At 42.6% G+C, this 15,156-nt stretch overlaps 1 protein-coding gene across 10 annotated transcripts in view; it reads right to left on the reverse strand.

Annotated features, from left to right (window-relative positions):
• PCNX1 (pecanex 1) overlaps nucleotides 1-15,156 on the reverse strand; it is a 244,693-nt gene that overhangs the window by 54,308 nt on the left and 175,229 nt on the right. For all 10 annotated transcript variants that reach the window (XM_077464610.1, XM_077464612.1, XM_077464611.1 and 7 more), the window contains 4 exons: nucleotides 13,093-13,220; nucleotides 12,123-12,181; nucleotides 11,684-11,899; nucleotides 4,843-5,096 (listed from right to left, as the gene is read on the reverse strand). In XM_077464610.1, coding sequence (XP_077320736.1) covers nucleotides 4,843-5,096; nucleotides 11,684-11,899; nucleotides 12,123-12,181; nucleotides 13,093-13,220 — 657 coding nt within the window. The remainder of the gene's footprint in view (nucleotides 1-4,842; nucleotides 5,097-11,683; nucleotides 11,900-12,122; nucleotides 12,182-13,092; nucleotides 13,221-15,156) is intronic.

The following is a 15,156-nucleotide window of genomic DNA, read 5'->3' on the forward strand; positions in this document are numbered from 1 at the left end:
CAGAGAGGTCTGTAGAGGCAGGCCAGAGCAGCTACAAAAACATTGGGGACACTGTCCCCCAAAGACATGTTTTTGGCAGGGGAAGTCCCTCAATCGCTCAAGGCAATAGCAGGGGCCAAGAGAACCCAGCTCTCCACCAGACAGGGTACTGCAAAAGTAGGATGGGTCCTACCATAAGGCAGTCCATATCCCCCAAAACTAGACAGTCAGTAGAATGCACATGGCAAGATATCCCACAAAATCTGCAGCAAGTAAGGAAGGAGCTGTAAGCAGACTACAGCGATATACTATAGGTCTTGAAGAAAACTACAAATCCACAGGAGTGGCAGTGCTTCAACAACGAGGAAGCAAGAGCCCCTTATACAGAAAGGAAACCACCATCTAGGTCACTACTAACCCTGCAGCTACCTTTGTGCTGTGCTGATAACCAGCTAGGACACCAGCCAAATAGTGGCTAGGTCATTTGGTTAAGAGCTAACAGCACCAAAGAGCTCATTTAAGATAAGAGGAGAAAAATGGTGGGGGCAATAGAAACTTCAACTGCCCCTCACCCAACAGAACCCAAGGGCATAAACCAGGCTCCCAGGCATCAAAACTGTCATGTGCACATACCAGAGCTCAATAAACAAGTCTAACTTACTCCAAACAAGAAGAGCCTGCATCTGATGAGAAAAAAAGGGGTAACAGAGGGACAAGCAGAGAAGCAAAATCTCCAATGTACACATGTCCTGTCTCCAAGGAGGACACAGATCATCCCTCTGAGATCCTCCATAGGGAAACAAGTACCCACTCAAAAATTAATCTCACGAAATAGCCACGGCTATAGCCAGTTTTGCCAGATCCAAATCCCCTGGTTCAGACGGTCTCCCAATCGAGTTTTATTCTCAGTACAGTGAACTGCTTATCCCAAAACTGCTCACACTATACAACCACCTATTTGAAACCTTTTCCTTACCACCATCCATGAGAGAGGCAGTAATAGTACTCATTCCCAAACCAGGGAAAGACCCGGGATATCCGGAATCATATCGTCCAATCTCCCTACTCCAGGTAGACATAAAAGTTCTCGCCAAGGTACTATCCTTGAGATTGAACAAAGTTATCCTGTCCTTAATACATGTCGACCAGGCGGGATTCATGCCGGGTCGCAACACATCCTTTAACCTGCGCAAACTGTTCATCAACCTACAGGCTACGCACATGGAGGCAGGCTCTAGGGTGATGGTGACTTTAGATACGGCGAAAGCCTTTGACTCGGTGGAATGGGAGTACTTATGGAAGTGTCTGGAGGGGTATGGCTTCGGCCCTAAATTCATCAAATGGGTACAACTGATGTATCAGTTGCCCACAGCCAGGGTAATGGCGAACGGATGGCCTTCCGAGCAGTTTGACCTCATGAGGGGCACAAGGCAGGGCTGCCCTCTCTCGCCGCTGTTATACGCCCTGGCTGCTGAGCCGCTAGCCATATCCATCCGGAATAATCCAGAAATTAAGGGACTATGCTCAGGTAATCTGATTGAAAAAATTAGTATGTACGCGGATGACACCCTTTTATACCTGGCAGATCCGGGTTCCTCCTTGCGGGTGGCCCTACATACAATCGAACAATTTGGGACCTTCTCTGGTTTAAAAATTAACTGGGAAAAATCGCAAATATTACCAATAGATAGTTTCCCACCAACCGAGTCACAGGCAAGTCTGCCACTTCAGAGAGTTAGTACCATCAAATATCTTGGGATCCATGTATCCAGAATGTCGACAGACTTTGTACATCTCAATATTGAACCCCTCACGTCCTATGTAAAAACCAAGCTGAGGACCTGGGCTCGCTTGCCACTGGGGGTATGGGGCAGAATAAACTTAATTAAAATGGTTCTACTTCCCAAAGTATTATATGTTATGTGGCACTCCCCAACATACTTACCTTTGAAATACTTCAAGACTCCAGAAGCCCTCCTCAAATCTTTCGTATGGGGTCCTAACAGGCACAAACTGGCATGGCAGACGCTAAAAAACCCACCTGACCTGGGAGGTATGGCACTGCCAGATTTCAACCTATACTATATTTCGTCCCAATTATCACAACTATACCATATTGACAAGACAGACAGGGAGCGGTTCCTTCAGCTGATGTGCCCAAAGTGGGCCAGATGCACTAAAGACCCTATTTATGCGATAACAATAAGCCCCGGAAATACTGATTTGAGGACTGGTGAGCTGGCCCTGCTGCGTCAATACAGACGCATATGGGACATTGCCTCCACTAAACTAGAGATTCCCCAATATAACGACTTCACCCCGTTATGGCACAACAAGGTCCTACCTGAATTCTTGCTAATTCCTGATGTAGATTGCTGGTCCACCTATGGAATCTTCTATCTCCATCATTTACTTACCAATGGGACTCTAAAAACCTTCCACACACTCCAAGTGGAGTACAATCTTCCCAATCATATGTTCTTTCGATATCTCCAAGTCAAGCATGCAATCCGCACACAATTCCCATTGTCCCCCCCCAAGCCCACTTCAAATGTCGCTATGGCAATCATCAAAAACACTGATCCTCAAAAACTAATTTCAGCCTTCTACAATCAACTCTCCACCCCCGTAGCAACTAAAATAGCTTATGGACTTAAACCTCGCTGGGAAAGGGCGGTGGGACCTATCGAGGATGGGGAATGGGAGGAAGCTCTGGAATCCTGTAAGACAGTTTCCCCAAAACTGTCGGACAGGCTGACTCAAATTTACATACTCCATCAAGCGTAGCTTACCCCCCTCAGGGTTGCCAGGTACAGAGGCTCCCAGTCCACCTTGTGCCAAATGTGTGGTAGGGAGACAGGAACATTCATTCACTTACTGTGGTCATGTCCCAAAGTACAGGGACTATGGACGCAGATTGTAAGATTCCTCCATGACGACATGGGCTCTCCAGCCACGCTAGACCCAAAAATGTGCCTTTTGGGACTCTTGCCAGACTCGACCGACAGGTACATGAAGACATTTCTACACGAGATGTTATTCACAGCACGAAAGACAATAGCTCGAAAATGGATGAGGACTTATCCCCCGAGCATTGCAGAATGGAAAGCAGAAATAAACACCCTCCCCTACAAAAAATTTATATACACCAATAGGGGTTGTCCTGAGAAATACTACAAAATCTGGGACAGGTGGCTGCAGGAGTCTAGCACTTGTTCATAGCCGGTCTATGCACCATACATAGTAATGTAAATGACAAATAGATCCTCCGGCCCCTGGGTAGTGAGGGAACCCAAACCACTGACACAAGGTACCTTTTTGCTTTATTTATTTCATGCATAAAATGTGATGTGCCATTGAAGATTTGAGATGGTTATACAATTGTTATTTGAGGAGCTGTACGATCTGTAGCATTTTTGTAAATGTAATCTGTAACATGTTTGCACTGTAAATTGCAATAAACCTGGTTGATTTAAAAAAAAAAAATTAATCTCACACTTTAGGAACAAGGTGTCTCCCCAGTTTGTACTTGCTTTACTCATTAATTTAAGGCATGGAAGCCTGTGTGAAACAAAAAGGGAAAAACGTCCCCATTTTCCCCCCAGGAAGAGGGGTACAGCTCCTCTGATGTGTCCTAAATAACAGGAAAGGAAACAGACTCACCAGCACAAGTATCCCCAGAAACCAGAGAGAGACCGAGCTCAGCAGGCACCCTTGTACGCCCACACTTCTATACTTGCTGGTGCTACCCAAAAGCAAGCTGGCCACCGGTGTGAAGCACGGAGGTTCCCTCCCATGCAAGGCCACACTAAGATGGCCTCCAGCACAAGGCTTCTAACCTAATGCAAGGTCAAAACCAGATAGATGCCAGCACAGCAAGTACCAGCCATCCCCAGGACTCTTAGGACCACTTAGGCACTATACACCCACAGGAAGGCCTCCCCATCTCTAGGATGTCCACACGAAAAACAGGAAGCTACAGGTTTACACACGCAGCCAAGAGCAATCAAGGGAAGCAAGCAAGGGAAGATTTACAACCACCCCAGGGACAACTGGGGAATTGACAGGTCCCCTCCGGCCATAGACAAGGAGTTGCTTGCTAGTCTGGAGACACTACTGCTGGCTGGCTAGCCAGCCAAGGCTATCTGGTATATGTGTCTCCCCTGAGGGAGTCCTAGTATGAAAAAGCAAAATTAACACACACACAGAGGAGAGAAAAAAAAAAACAAGGGTACCCATAGACCACTCCAGCCAGCCAGGGAAAGGAGGAGGGGAAAGTGTGTCAAGCTACATGCAACCTCAGAGGAAGAAGGGTGCCCCCCTCAACAGGAGAAAGAAAGAAAGAAAGAAAGAAAGAAAGAAAGAAAGAAAGAAAGAAAGAAAGAAAGAAAGAAAGAAAGAAAGAAAGAAAGAAAGAAAGAAAGAAAGAAAGAAAGAAAGAAAGAAAGAAAGAAAGAAAGAAAGAAAGAAAGAAAGAAAGAAAGAAAGAAAGAAGCTACCTCTAGCCAGTTGGGGCTTGGGATCACCCCTAGGCTGTATTTTGTTTTTGTGCCCAGTGTCCTACTCCTGAAAGTGTCTCTATAACCCAACAGTTGGAGATCGAGCTCTCGGCTGTGTCCTTCAATGAATGAAAGAGGGAAAACTGAATCCTCACTGAGTGGGTTGGGTTTTATGGTTATACTGGGGGTGGGGGTTAAGTAGTTCACAACAAAGCTTTTGCTTTTACCTGAAGGCAGTGACATAAAACTCATTGGCTAAGAATAAATTCCTGTGTCCTGTATGGAACATTTGAGATAAAGTGTAACAAATACTGAAATTACAGTTTGACAGTTAGATACATGATAATAGGTTGTCTTTCCATACCTTAACGTAATATGTGGTGAGAATTCTGCGAAGGTCAAACACTTGAAGCATTGAGGCTGCACTGTTGTCAGTGATGCTATAACCTTCTAGGACATATTTTGTCACCAAGACTTCCCAGGCCAGCCATCTTTGCCCAAAAGCTGCATTGAAAGAAAGCATGTGGGGAATGTGTCCAGGCTCACAGCAACAAAAGCCTTCATCTTCCTCAACACCCTCAGTGATGGCCTCCACCTCTCGCTGCTGGCAATAGGTACCTAAAAAAAAGTAAAAATCCATTAGCTAAACTTGATATTAAACATCCATTTAACTATACACACATTGAATATATACATATATAAAAATAAAATCATTAACCCCCAGTTCCCTTTGGTGCTGGGAGATGGGGGCATGTAACCTTTCATGCCTCAAGAACAGGCTTTATGAACCACAGTTTATTAGGAACTTTGCTAAGCTGGAAAGAACATGCTCCTCAACCCTGATTTTGGGCCCTCTTTGGATTTTTCAGTTATTCCATTACATCCGTTCTCAATCTCATTCTTATGCCTTCAAAAACCCCACAGCCAATTTGGACTGTCAATTTTCTGGGTTGGCTTTTCTACTTACAAACTTGCTTCTCCAGGAGACATCACAAACCCCTCTCCACTTCTTAGACCAAGTGAAAACAGACCTCTAAAAATCTCTCTCTCCAATGGCTTGTGCCAAAATACTGAACACTTACAGTTACTCAATGGTACTGCGCATCACCACTGCAAACCCCTCTTCTACCCTGACCCCACCAAACTGCTGAAGATAGTTTTCAGTCAGACATTACATCAGATAAATTATATAGACTTCATGGTCACAAACCCATGCTATTTTCCAAAAACTTACCAATTGTAGCATTCCCAATGAATAGCCCTCCCCTTCCTCCATTCTGTCTTGCTTTAAAACTACAGCGCTCCCAAAGCTTCCCAACTAGTTTACCCAACAGTACTCTTCCAGATTCATCATCCTCTCCCCTCCTTACCTGTGTTATAAGAAAAATAAAGAACTCTATATCCATATGGATCATGCTGCTGGCACAATAGTGGTCTTCTGTTCACATTCTATTTTGTCTTTAATACACAGGGTTATAGATTGCTTTTGTTGTTACCTGTGTATTTATGCTCAAGACACGGTCTGATGTGAATTGTAATTGGTACTGATGCCATTTCATAAAGAATGCATAAAATCAATATAAAAGTCTGACCATGTCAAACTGAAACATGACCAAGTGATAACCCACTGTGCGTTTAGTCAAAGCCATATGAATTCTCTAGGTTTAGATAATCTAAACATATTAACCACTTTAGCCGCGGAAGAATTTACCCTCTTCCTGACCAGAGCACTTTTTGCGATTCGGCACTGCGTCGGTTTAACTGACAATTGCGCGGTTGTGTGACGTGGCTCCCAAACAAAATGTATGTCCTTTTTTTCCCACAAATAGAGCTTTCTTTTGGTGGCATTTGATCAACCCTGCGGTTTTTATTTTTTGTGCTATATATAAAAAAAAAAAAGCATTCTTTTTTACTTTTTGCTATAATATCCCCCAAAAATATCTAAAACAATTTTTCTCCTCAGTTTAGGCCAATACGTCGTATTCTACATATTTTTGGTAAAAAAAAAAGTTGCGATTATTGATTGGTTTGCATAAAAGTTATATCGTTTACAAAATTGGGGATAGTTTTATGGCTTTTTTTTTTTTTATTGCGGCGATGAGCGATTTTTATCATGACTGCGATATTATGGTGGACACATCGGACATATGACACATTTTTGGGACCAGTCATTTATACACCAATCAGTGCTATACAAATGCACCGATTCCTGTGTAAACGACACTTGCAGTGAAGGGGTTAACCACTAGGTGGCAGTGTAGGGGTTAAGTGTGTCCTAGGTGCATGTTTCTAACTGTGGGGGGCGTGGCTGTGTATGACACATCACTGATCTCTGCTCCGATCACAGGGAGCAGAGATCAGTGACACTTTCTCTAGGCAGAATGGGGATATGCTTGTTTACATTAGCATCTTCCCGTTCTTCCGCCCCGTGAAGTGATCGCAGATATCCTCACTGCGATCTAGTCCGTGGGACCCGCGACCCGACTCATGGAGCTTTCCGCGGGCGGGCGCCCGCCTCTTAAAAGGCAACGTACAAGTACGTGATTCTGCCTGTATGAGCCCTGCTGCCAGCATATATCGGTGTGAGGCGGTCGGCAAGCGGTTAATGTAATATATTCAGGAGAGGATTTGTACACAGCAAAAAATTTTCAATATGATTTTCTGTGTTAGAACATGAAAGCAATCAGTTTGTTTTTTTGGGTTTAGAAAAAAAAAAATGTAATCCACAAATTAAAATAATTGTCCAAGTGACCATCAGATCACACAAGGCTCTCTCTCTATTTATATATACATACACACACACACACACACACACACACACACACACAGCCTTGCAAAAGTATTCACCCCTCTTGGCTTTTTACCTATTTTGTTATATTACAGCCTTTAGTTCAATGTTTTTTTTTATCTGAATTATACGTGATGGATCAGAACACAATAGTCTAAGTTGGTGAAGTAAAATTTGAAAAATATAGACATAAAACTATTTTTCAGAAAGTAAAAATTGATAATAATTGGCATGTGCGTATGTATTCACCCCATTTGTTATGAAGCCCATAAAAAGCTCTTGTGCAACCAATTACCTTCAGAAGTCACATAATCAGTGAAATGATGTTCACCTGTGTGCAATCTAAGTGTCACATGATCTGTCATTACATATACACACCTTTTTGAAAGGCCCCAGAGACTGCAACACCTAAGCAAGAGGCACCACTAACACACTGCCATGAAGACCAAGGAACTCTCCAAACAAGTAAGGGACAATGTTGTTGAGAAGTACAAGTCAGGGTTAGGTTATAAAAAAAAAAAAAAAAAAAATCCAAATCTTTGATGATCCCTAGGAGCACCATCAAACCTATCATAACCAATTGGAACGAACATGGCAAAACAGAAAACCTGCCAAGAGATGGCCGCACCCCAAAACTCACTGACCCGGCAAGGAGGGCATCAGAGGCAGCAGAGAGACCTAAAGTAACCCTGGAGAAGCTGCAGAGTTCCACAGCAGAGACTGGAGTATCTGTACATAAGCCAAAAATAAGCCACACGTACCACAGAGTTGGGCTTTATGGCAGAGTGGCCAGAAAAAAGCCATTACTTTCAGAGAAAAACAAAATAGCTCATTTTGAGTTTGCAAAAAGGCATGTGGGAGCATCCCAAAATGTATGGAGGAAGGTGCTCTGGTCTGATGAGGCTAAAATTGATCTTTTTGGCCAAAGGAAACGCTATGTTTGGCTTAAATCCAACACATCACATCATCCAAAGAACACCATCCCCACAGTAAAACATGGTGGTGGCAGCATCATGCTGTGGGGATGTTTTTCAGCAGTCGGGACTGGCAAACTGGTCAGAGTTGAAGGAAAGATGGATGGTGCTAAATACAGGGATATTTTTGAGCAAAACCTGTACCATTCTGTGGGATTTGAGGCAAGAACGGAGGTAAACTTTCCAGCAGGACAATGACCCCAAACACACTGCTAAAGCAACACTTGCGAGGTTTAAGGGGAAACATGTAAATGTGCTGGAATGGTTAAATCAAAGCCCAGACCCTCAATCCAATAGAAAATCTGTGGTCAGACTTAAAGATTGCTGTTCACAAGCGCAAACCATCCAACTTGAAAGAGCTGGAGCAGTTACAAGGAGGAACGGGCAAAAATCCCAGTGGTAAGATGTGGCAAGCTCAGAGACTTATCCAAAGCGACTTGGAGCTGTGATAGCCGCAAAAGGTGGCTCTACAAAGTATTGACTTTAGGGGATGAATAGTTCTGCACATTGACTTTCTGTTTTTTTGTCCTATTTGTTGTGTTTTTCACAATAAAAAAAAAAAAAAAAACACATCTTTAAAATTGTGGGCATGTTCTGTAAATTAAATGATGCAAATCCTCAATCCATGTTAAATTCCAGGTAGTGAGGCAACAAAACACGAAAAACGCCAAGGCGGTGAATAATTTTCCAAGGCACTGTGTAATATACACACACACACACACACACACATATCAAATACATATACAGTGCCTTGCGAAAGTATTCGGCCCCCTTGAACTTTTCAACCTTTTGCCACATTACAGGCTTCAAACAAAGATATAACATTTTTATTTTTTGTGAAGAATCACCAACAAGTGGGACAATTGTGAAGTGGAATGAAATCTATTGGATTTTTGAAACTTTTTTACCTAATAAAAAAAATGAAAAGTGGGGCGTGCAAAATTATTCGGCCCCCTTGCGTTAATACTTTGTAGAGCCACCTTTTGCTGCGATTACAGCTGTAAGTCGCGTGGGGTATGTCTCTATCAGTTTTGCACATCGAGAGACTGAAATTTTTGCCCATTCTTCCTTGCAAAACAGCTCGAGCTCAGTGAGGTTGGATGGAGAGCGTTTGTGAACAGCAGTTTTCAGCTCTTTCCACAGATTCTCGATTGGATTCGGGTCTGGACTTTGACTTGGCCATTCTAACACCTGGATACGTTTATTTGTGAACCATTCCTTTGTAGATTTTGCTGTATGTTTGGGATCATTGTCTTGTTGGAAGATAAATCTCCGTCCCAGTTTCAGGTCTTTTGCAGACTCCAACAGGTTTTCATCCAGAATGGTCCTGTATTTGGCTGCATCCATCTTCCCCTCAATTTTAACCATCTTCCCTGTCCCTGCTGAAGAAAAGCAGGCCCAAACCATGATGCTGCCACCACCATGTTTGACAGGGGGGATGGTGTGTTGAGGGTGATGAGCTGTGTTGCTTTTACGGCAAACATATCATTTTGCATTGTGGGCAAAAAGTTCGATTTTGGTTTCATCTGACCAGAGCACCTTCTTCCACATGTTTGGTGTGTCTCCCAGGTGGCTTGTGGCAAACTTTAGACAAGACTTTTTATGGATATCTTTGAGAAATGGCTTTCTTCTTGCCACTCTTCCATAAAGGCCAGATTTGTGCAGTGTACGACTGATTGTTGTCCTATGGACAGACTTCCCCCACCTCAGCTGTAGTTCTCTGCAGTTCATCCAGAGTGATCATGGGCCTCTTGGCTGCATCTCTGATCAGTCTTCTTGTCTGAGCTGAAAGTTTAGAGGGACGGCCAGGTCTTAGTAGATTTGCAGTGGTCTGATACTCCTTCCATTTCAAAATGATCGCTTGCACAGTGATCCTTGGGATGTTTAAAGCTTGGGAAATCTTTTTGTATCCAAATCCGGCTTTAAACTTCTCCACAACAGTATTACGGACCTGCCTGGTGTGTTCCTTGGTCTTCATGATGCTCTCTGTGCTTTCAACAGAACCCTGAGACTATCACAGAGCAGGTGCATTTATACAGAGACTTGATTACACACAGGTGGATTCTATTTATCACCATCAGTCATTTAGGACAACATTGGATCATTCAAAGATCCTCGCTGAACTTCTGGAGTGAGTTTGCTGCACTGAAAGTAAAGGGGCCGAATAATTTTGCACGCACCACTTTTCAGTTTTTTATTTGCTAAAAAAGTTTAAATTATCCAATAGATTGCGTTCCACTTCACAATTGTGTCCCACTTGTTGGTGATTCTTCACAAAATTTTTTAATTTTATATCTTTATGTTTGAAGCCTGAAATGTGACAAAAGGTTGAAAAGTTCAATTCTTTCAGCCAATGCGTGCTGGTCATGGCCTCTCTAGCTACCAGGGGTGCAACAGATCGCCACCCTGTTCAGATCGGCACACACTGCAATCCGAACAGGGAACGCTCCGCGGCCTTGGCCTAGCTCTGGAGCGGCGGCCATCTTTGTACACCCAGGCCATTTACAATGTGATCGCTCCGTCATTTGACGGAGAGAACACTTGTAAACAAACCGGCGTCATGTCCTGATGCCAGTTCCTCTCTGCCCTCTGTGTACTGATCTGTACAGTGGAGGGGAGAGATCGGATGGCAGCAGCACTGTAGGCTGGATCTGTAGTGCCCACAGTGCTGCTCTGTGACAAGTGCAGTCAAAACCATCCCTCCATACCCAGCCAATACCCTGCCATACCCAGCCAATACTCTGTAATAGCCAGCCATACCCAGTCATACTCAGACAACATTACAGTGGGGGAGATTGTCGATATTACAGTGGGGACTATATGGTGGTGGAATTTTCACAGGTTTTTGCAAATTTAATTATTTGCTGATCTGAAAAATTATCCGATCCGTGACTCTGATCCCAGGAACTATATGATCCGTTGCACCCCTATTAGCTACACTCTCAACACTGACCACCTTACACCCCTCTGACCCTTGACTGCCTACAATAGCTACTTCTGTTCCCTACCCCCCACCTAGTTTAAAAGTTCCTCTAACTTTTTTGGCCATCTATAGATATAACCTAAAATAGTAGATGTGTGCCTAAATATTTGCTATCTCCATCCAACACGTAGAATTTTCTTAGTATATTTAATAAAACTGTAACTATGCAATGTGCTATTCCAACAAAGAATTGACAAGAACAGCTTTGAGCTGCAGTGGTACAATACTAAAGAATTTGTGAAGATCTTAGGTGAAAGTGTCACACCCCTCATGCTGCAGCACAGAAAAATTAGGATGAAGCCTACCTACACTTTGCAATTAAAGTGGAAGCCTCAGATTACAAACTATTCTGAAAAAAATGACAGGGAATGAAACTCTAAATCCTGCTAGTGGCCTGATTAATAGCAAAAACATTTTTACTTCCAAATGACAAACAAATATTAAATGATCTGTAATTTACCTCTAAATTCCAGGCCTCTGAGCTGAAAGGTGACAAGACCATTGCCAATTTCGATGAGATGGACCAGGGCGTTAAGATAGTCTGAGGCCAGGATAAAACAGTCTCCTGTGTTGTAATTACCCCATCGTCCAAGCAGCAGGTCCCCACATAAACTGTGCTGTAAAGAGCGTGTCAGGTGCTCATAAAATATTGAATTTAGGTTGTTATCATCTGACCCTAAAAATAGAGAGGAAAAGTTTCTTCAGTAGTTTATTTTATTTCCTAATTTAGAAAATATTTGTAAAGATTTACTTAGCACCACAAGCTAAGTGGTGCTAAGTATAGCACCTGGCATAAGCATATTATAAGATAATATGCTTATGTCAGGTTTACAGGATGCAATATCAGTATTCAAAGCCAGCCTTTACTTGCTCCTTGAGTGTTAAATATATTTGCACACCTGGATTCCGGTCAAGCTGAGAGGCCAGTCGTGTATTTGAGTGATCCACGCGTTTTGTGCTGCAATACAAAGTTAGAATCATAGTAACAAGAAACAATGGAGGAAACATTCCCCATATCCCTTACTGTGCCACCTCCAGCCTTCTCAATATTTATGAGAATGCCAAACTAGTAAAAGGACAAACTGAGTAATTCACTTATAAAAGGCCCACCTAAATACCCTCCTAACTTTTTTTATTTTGTATTTTCACAGGTGATATATATATAAAAAAAAAAAAAAAATGCACAAAAGCTTAAAAACCTTCCCATAACCCTAAACAGAATTCCAGTACCTACTTGGGAGGATACAAAACATTTGCAGCAATATAGTGCAAGTGGCATCCACAATTATGATGAACACAAGTATAGTAAAAATATTGTCTCCTCTGCAGGAAGGAGGTTATATCATAGTAAAACTTAAAGCGCAAGAACAGTTACACAATCTTACCTCCTTCCTTTATCAAAATGTTAAAACAGACTTGCTCCAGTTGGTGGCACATGAAGGGGAAAATAGGTTTACATGATGGGCCTGTCCATGAAAGTATGCCACTATTACATGCATAAACATTGACAATCACTCTATGGCTGGGACCACCCCATTCATGATTTTTCAAAGGACTACAGGAATGCTGCAAGCAGTAAATACTGCTTGGCCCTTGGTAGGCAAACACGTTCACAGTTCTGCTTTACTGAATCTAGTCATCAGTGCGATTCTCTACACCACTAGACTAAAAACCTTGTACACAAACAAACCTGATACAGTATCATATTTATGACACATGTAACGTAAAAAATTACCCAAGCAGTTTGTCTCATATCAAGCAAGGCCAACAAATTCCTGTCATCTGAACCAAAATAGTTTTTCTAACATTTGTTCCCCTGTATCTCTTTTCAGTTTGCCTGCACAGCAGTTTTGACTGTACTTCACTTACTTGTAGTCTCTCTCCCAGAACTTGACAGGTCGCACATATGAAGTGATGAATATTGCACTCCCAAGAAAAGGGTTAAGAGGTGTTGAAAATAAAGCAGAGACAATTGCCTGAACAAAAAGCATTGCAGAATCTAAAGTTCAGTTAAGGAAGGAAACTGCAATAGACCAAGTCTAGGTTGTACTCTGACTATCTTGTTACTAGTGTACGTATGTCTGGGAAGCTATTAGGAGACATAGGAGAACTATATCATAGTAATGAGTTTTTTAAATGCACCAGCAATTTTTTTTTTGTAGCATTAACAATGCACAATTGAGTCAATATGCTCTTGTACACACTCCATATACAATGTATTTCAACATTTCCTTTCACAGTACATGCAAGACATTAAATATTTATAGAGAAATTCTTTACAGGGAATAAGGCATTTCGACATACCTGTCAATTCTAGATTTTGGAGTACAGTACAGGATACATGCAAAATATTCACAGATCCTTGAGTAAAGGCTTGTACTTCAGGTGATTTGATAATGGCAAGTTTTTGGGGAAACATTGCCTGGGTGCGTCCCCTACAGCACTAGATCACTCGGTAAGACTTCAGTTTTGTAGCTAAAAATGCAGAGTAACCAATGATTTTAGGGGAGGGTAACCTGTACTGTACGCCAAGATATGGAAATTACAAGTTAAAATTCCTCATCCTAATCCTGCAGTACAGAACAAAGGCTGACTATTCATAAATCCTGGGCTGTCCCCAAGACATAAATGAGAAGGTTGGACAACAACCAGGCAAACAAACTGCCAGCATGCCCAACAAAAACAAGGGTCAACAGAGCTAACTTCAGAGTGCTGCTGTAAGGACAACGTGGGCCAAAAGATGTATCCGCAGAAAAATAAAGATCTACTTAGTAGAATTTTAAAAAAGCATGAACAAATGACCAGGTGGCGACCTTACATAGCTTGAGCTGTAAAGACCTGGCAAAATGCCCAAGAAACTCACCCAAATCTGGTGGAAGGGCTCGTGTTGTGGGGTGGAGATGGCAAGTCAGGCACGGTGAGTGGAAACCAAAAGCTCTTGCCGGCCCCTATTGCACAACTGGGTTGCAGTGCCATTATCTTGCATATGAACCTGGTGGAATGGGTTTGTAAAACGCTCAGGAAAGGATTCAAACTTGAGAGTGTAAATACTAGCGATCAGGTTTCTTATCCATCTTGCAATGCTGGACTTGGAAGCAGGGTGTCCCTTGTGAGGTCCTGAGGACAGGACAAAAGTTATTAGTCTGTCCGATTGAACATGTAGCTTTGAGATATACTCTAATGGCTTTAATCAGGTCCAGACAATCAAGAGTTTTCTTTTGTAAGCTGTGGAGAAGGGCATATGGATGAATGGACTATGCCCTCGTTGAGGTAGAAGACTGACACCACCTTAGGAAGAAAGGACTGTCTTGGGCTTAAGACAACTTTGTCTTTCTGAAGTTATCAGGAAAGGCCCCTTACAGGTGAATGCTTCCAACTCAGAGAAACCACTGACCGATGTGACAGCAACCAAAAAGGCTACTTTGAAGGAGATGTCATCAAGGAAATATCCCCGATGGGTTCAAAGTCGAGGTTCAGAGAGAACCAAGCTGAGATTGCAAATAATCACAGGGTGCTCTAATGGGGTTCAAAGAGTAAAGTCCCAAGCATATATCGTATCTATAGGTAAACCTATAAGGCTTACCTAGGAGGTTCTGTAAATATCTCCTAAACATGCACAGTTTAGGAGGTATTTATGGTATATGCAGCCTATTAAGTCATTGGCACATGCCCTCTGAAGGAACGGCCACCCGTGCTGTTTCTTCAAAAGTATGTGCCGTGACCGGTGTTTCCTGTGTACGCATGCATGGGAGTGACGTTACACGACTCGAAGTCCGTGGACCCAGAAGGAAGACTGGTGCTGCCTCCAGAGGTGAGAAGGGCTTAATTTGCAGGTAGGTATAACATAATGTGCTAGTATGTGATGCATACTAGCACATTGTGCTTTTACTTTTGCTGGTCAGAAAAAAAAAAACACACAAAAAAAAACAGGAC

This window comes from Lithobates pipiens, unplaced genomic scaffold, assembly GCF_037356315.1.
Source record: "Lithobates pipiens isolate NorthernLeopardFrog02 unplaced genomic scaffold, aLitPip1_a1.2 Scaffold_30, whole genome shotgun sequence".
NCBI classification, from domain to species: domain Eukaryota; kingdom Metazoa; phylum Chordata; class Amphibia; order Anura; family Ranidae; genus Lithobates; species Lithobates pipiens.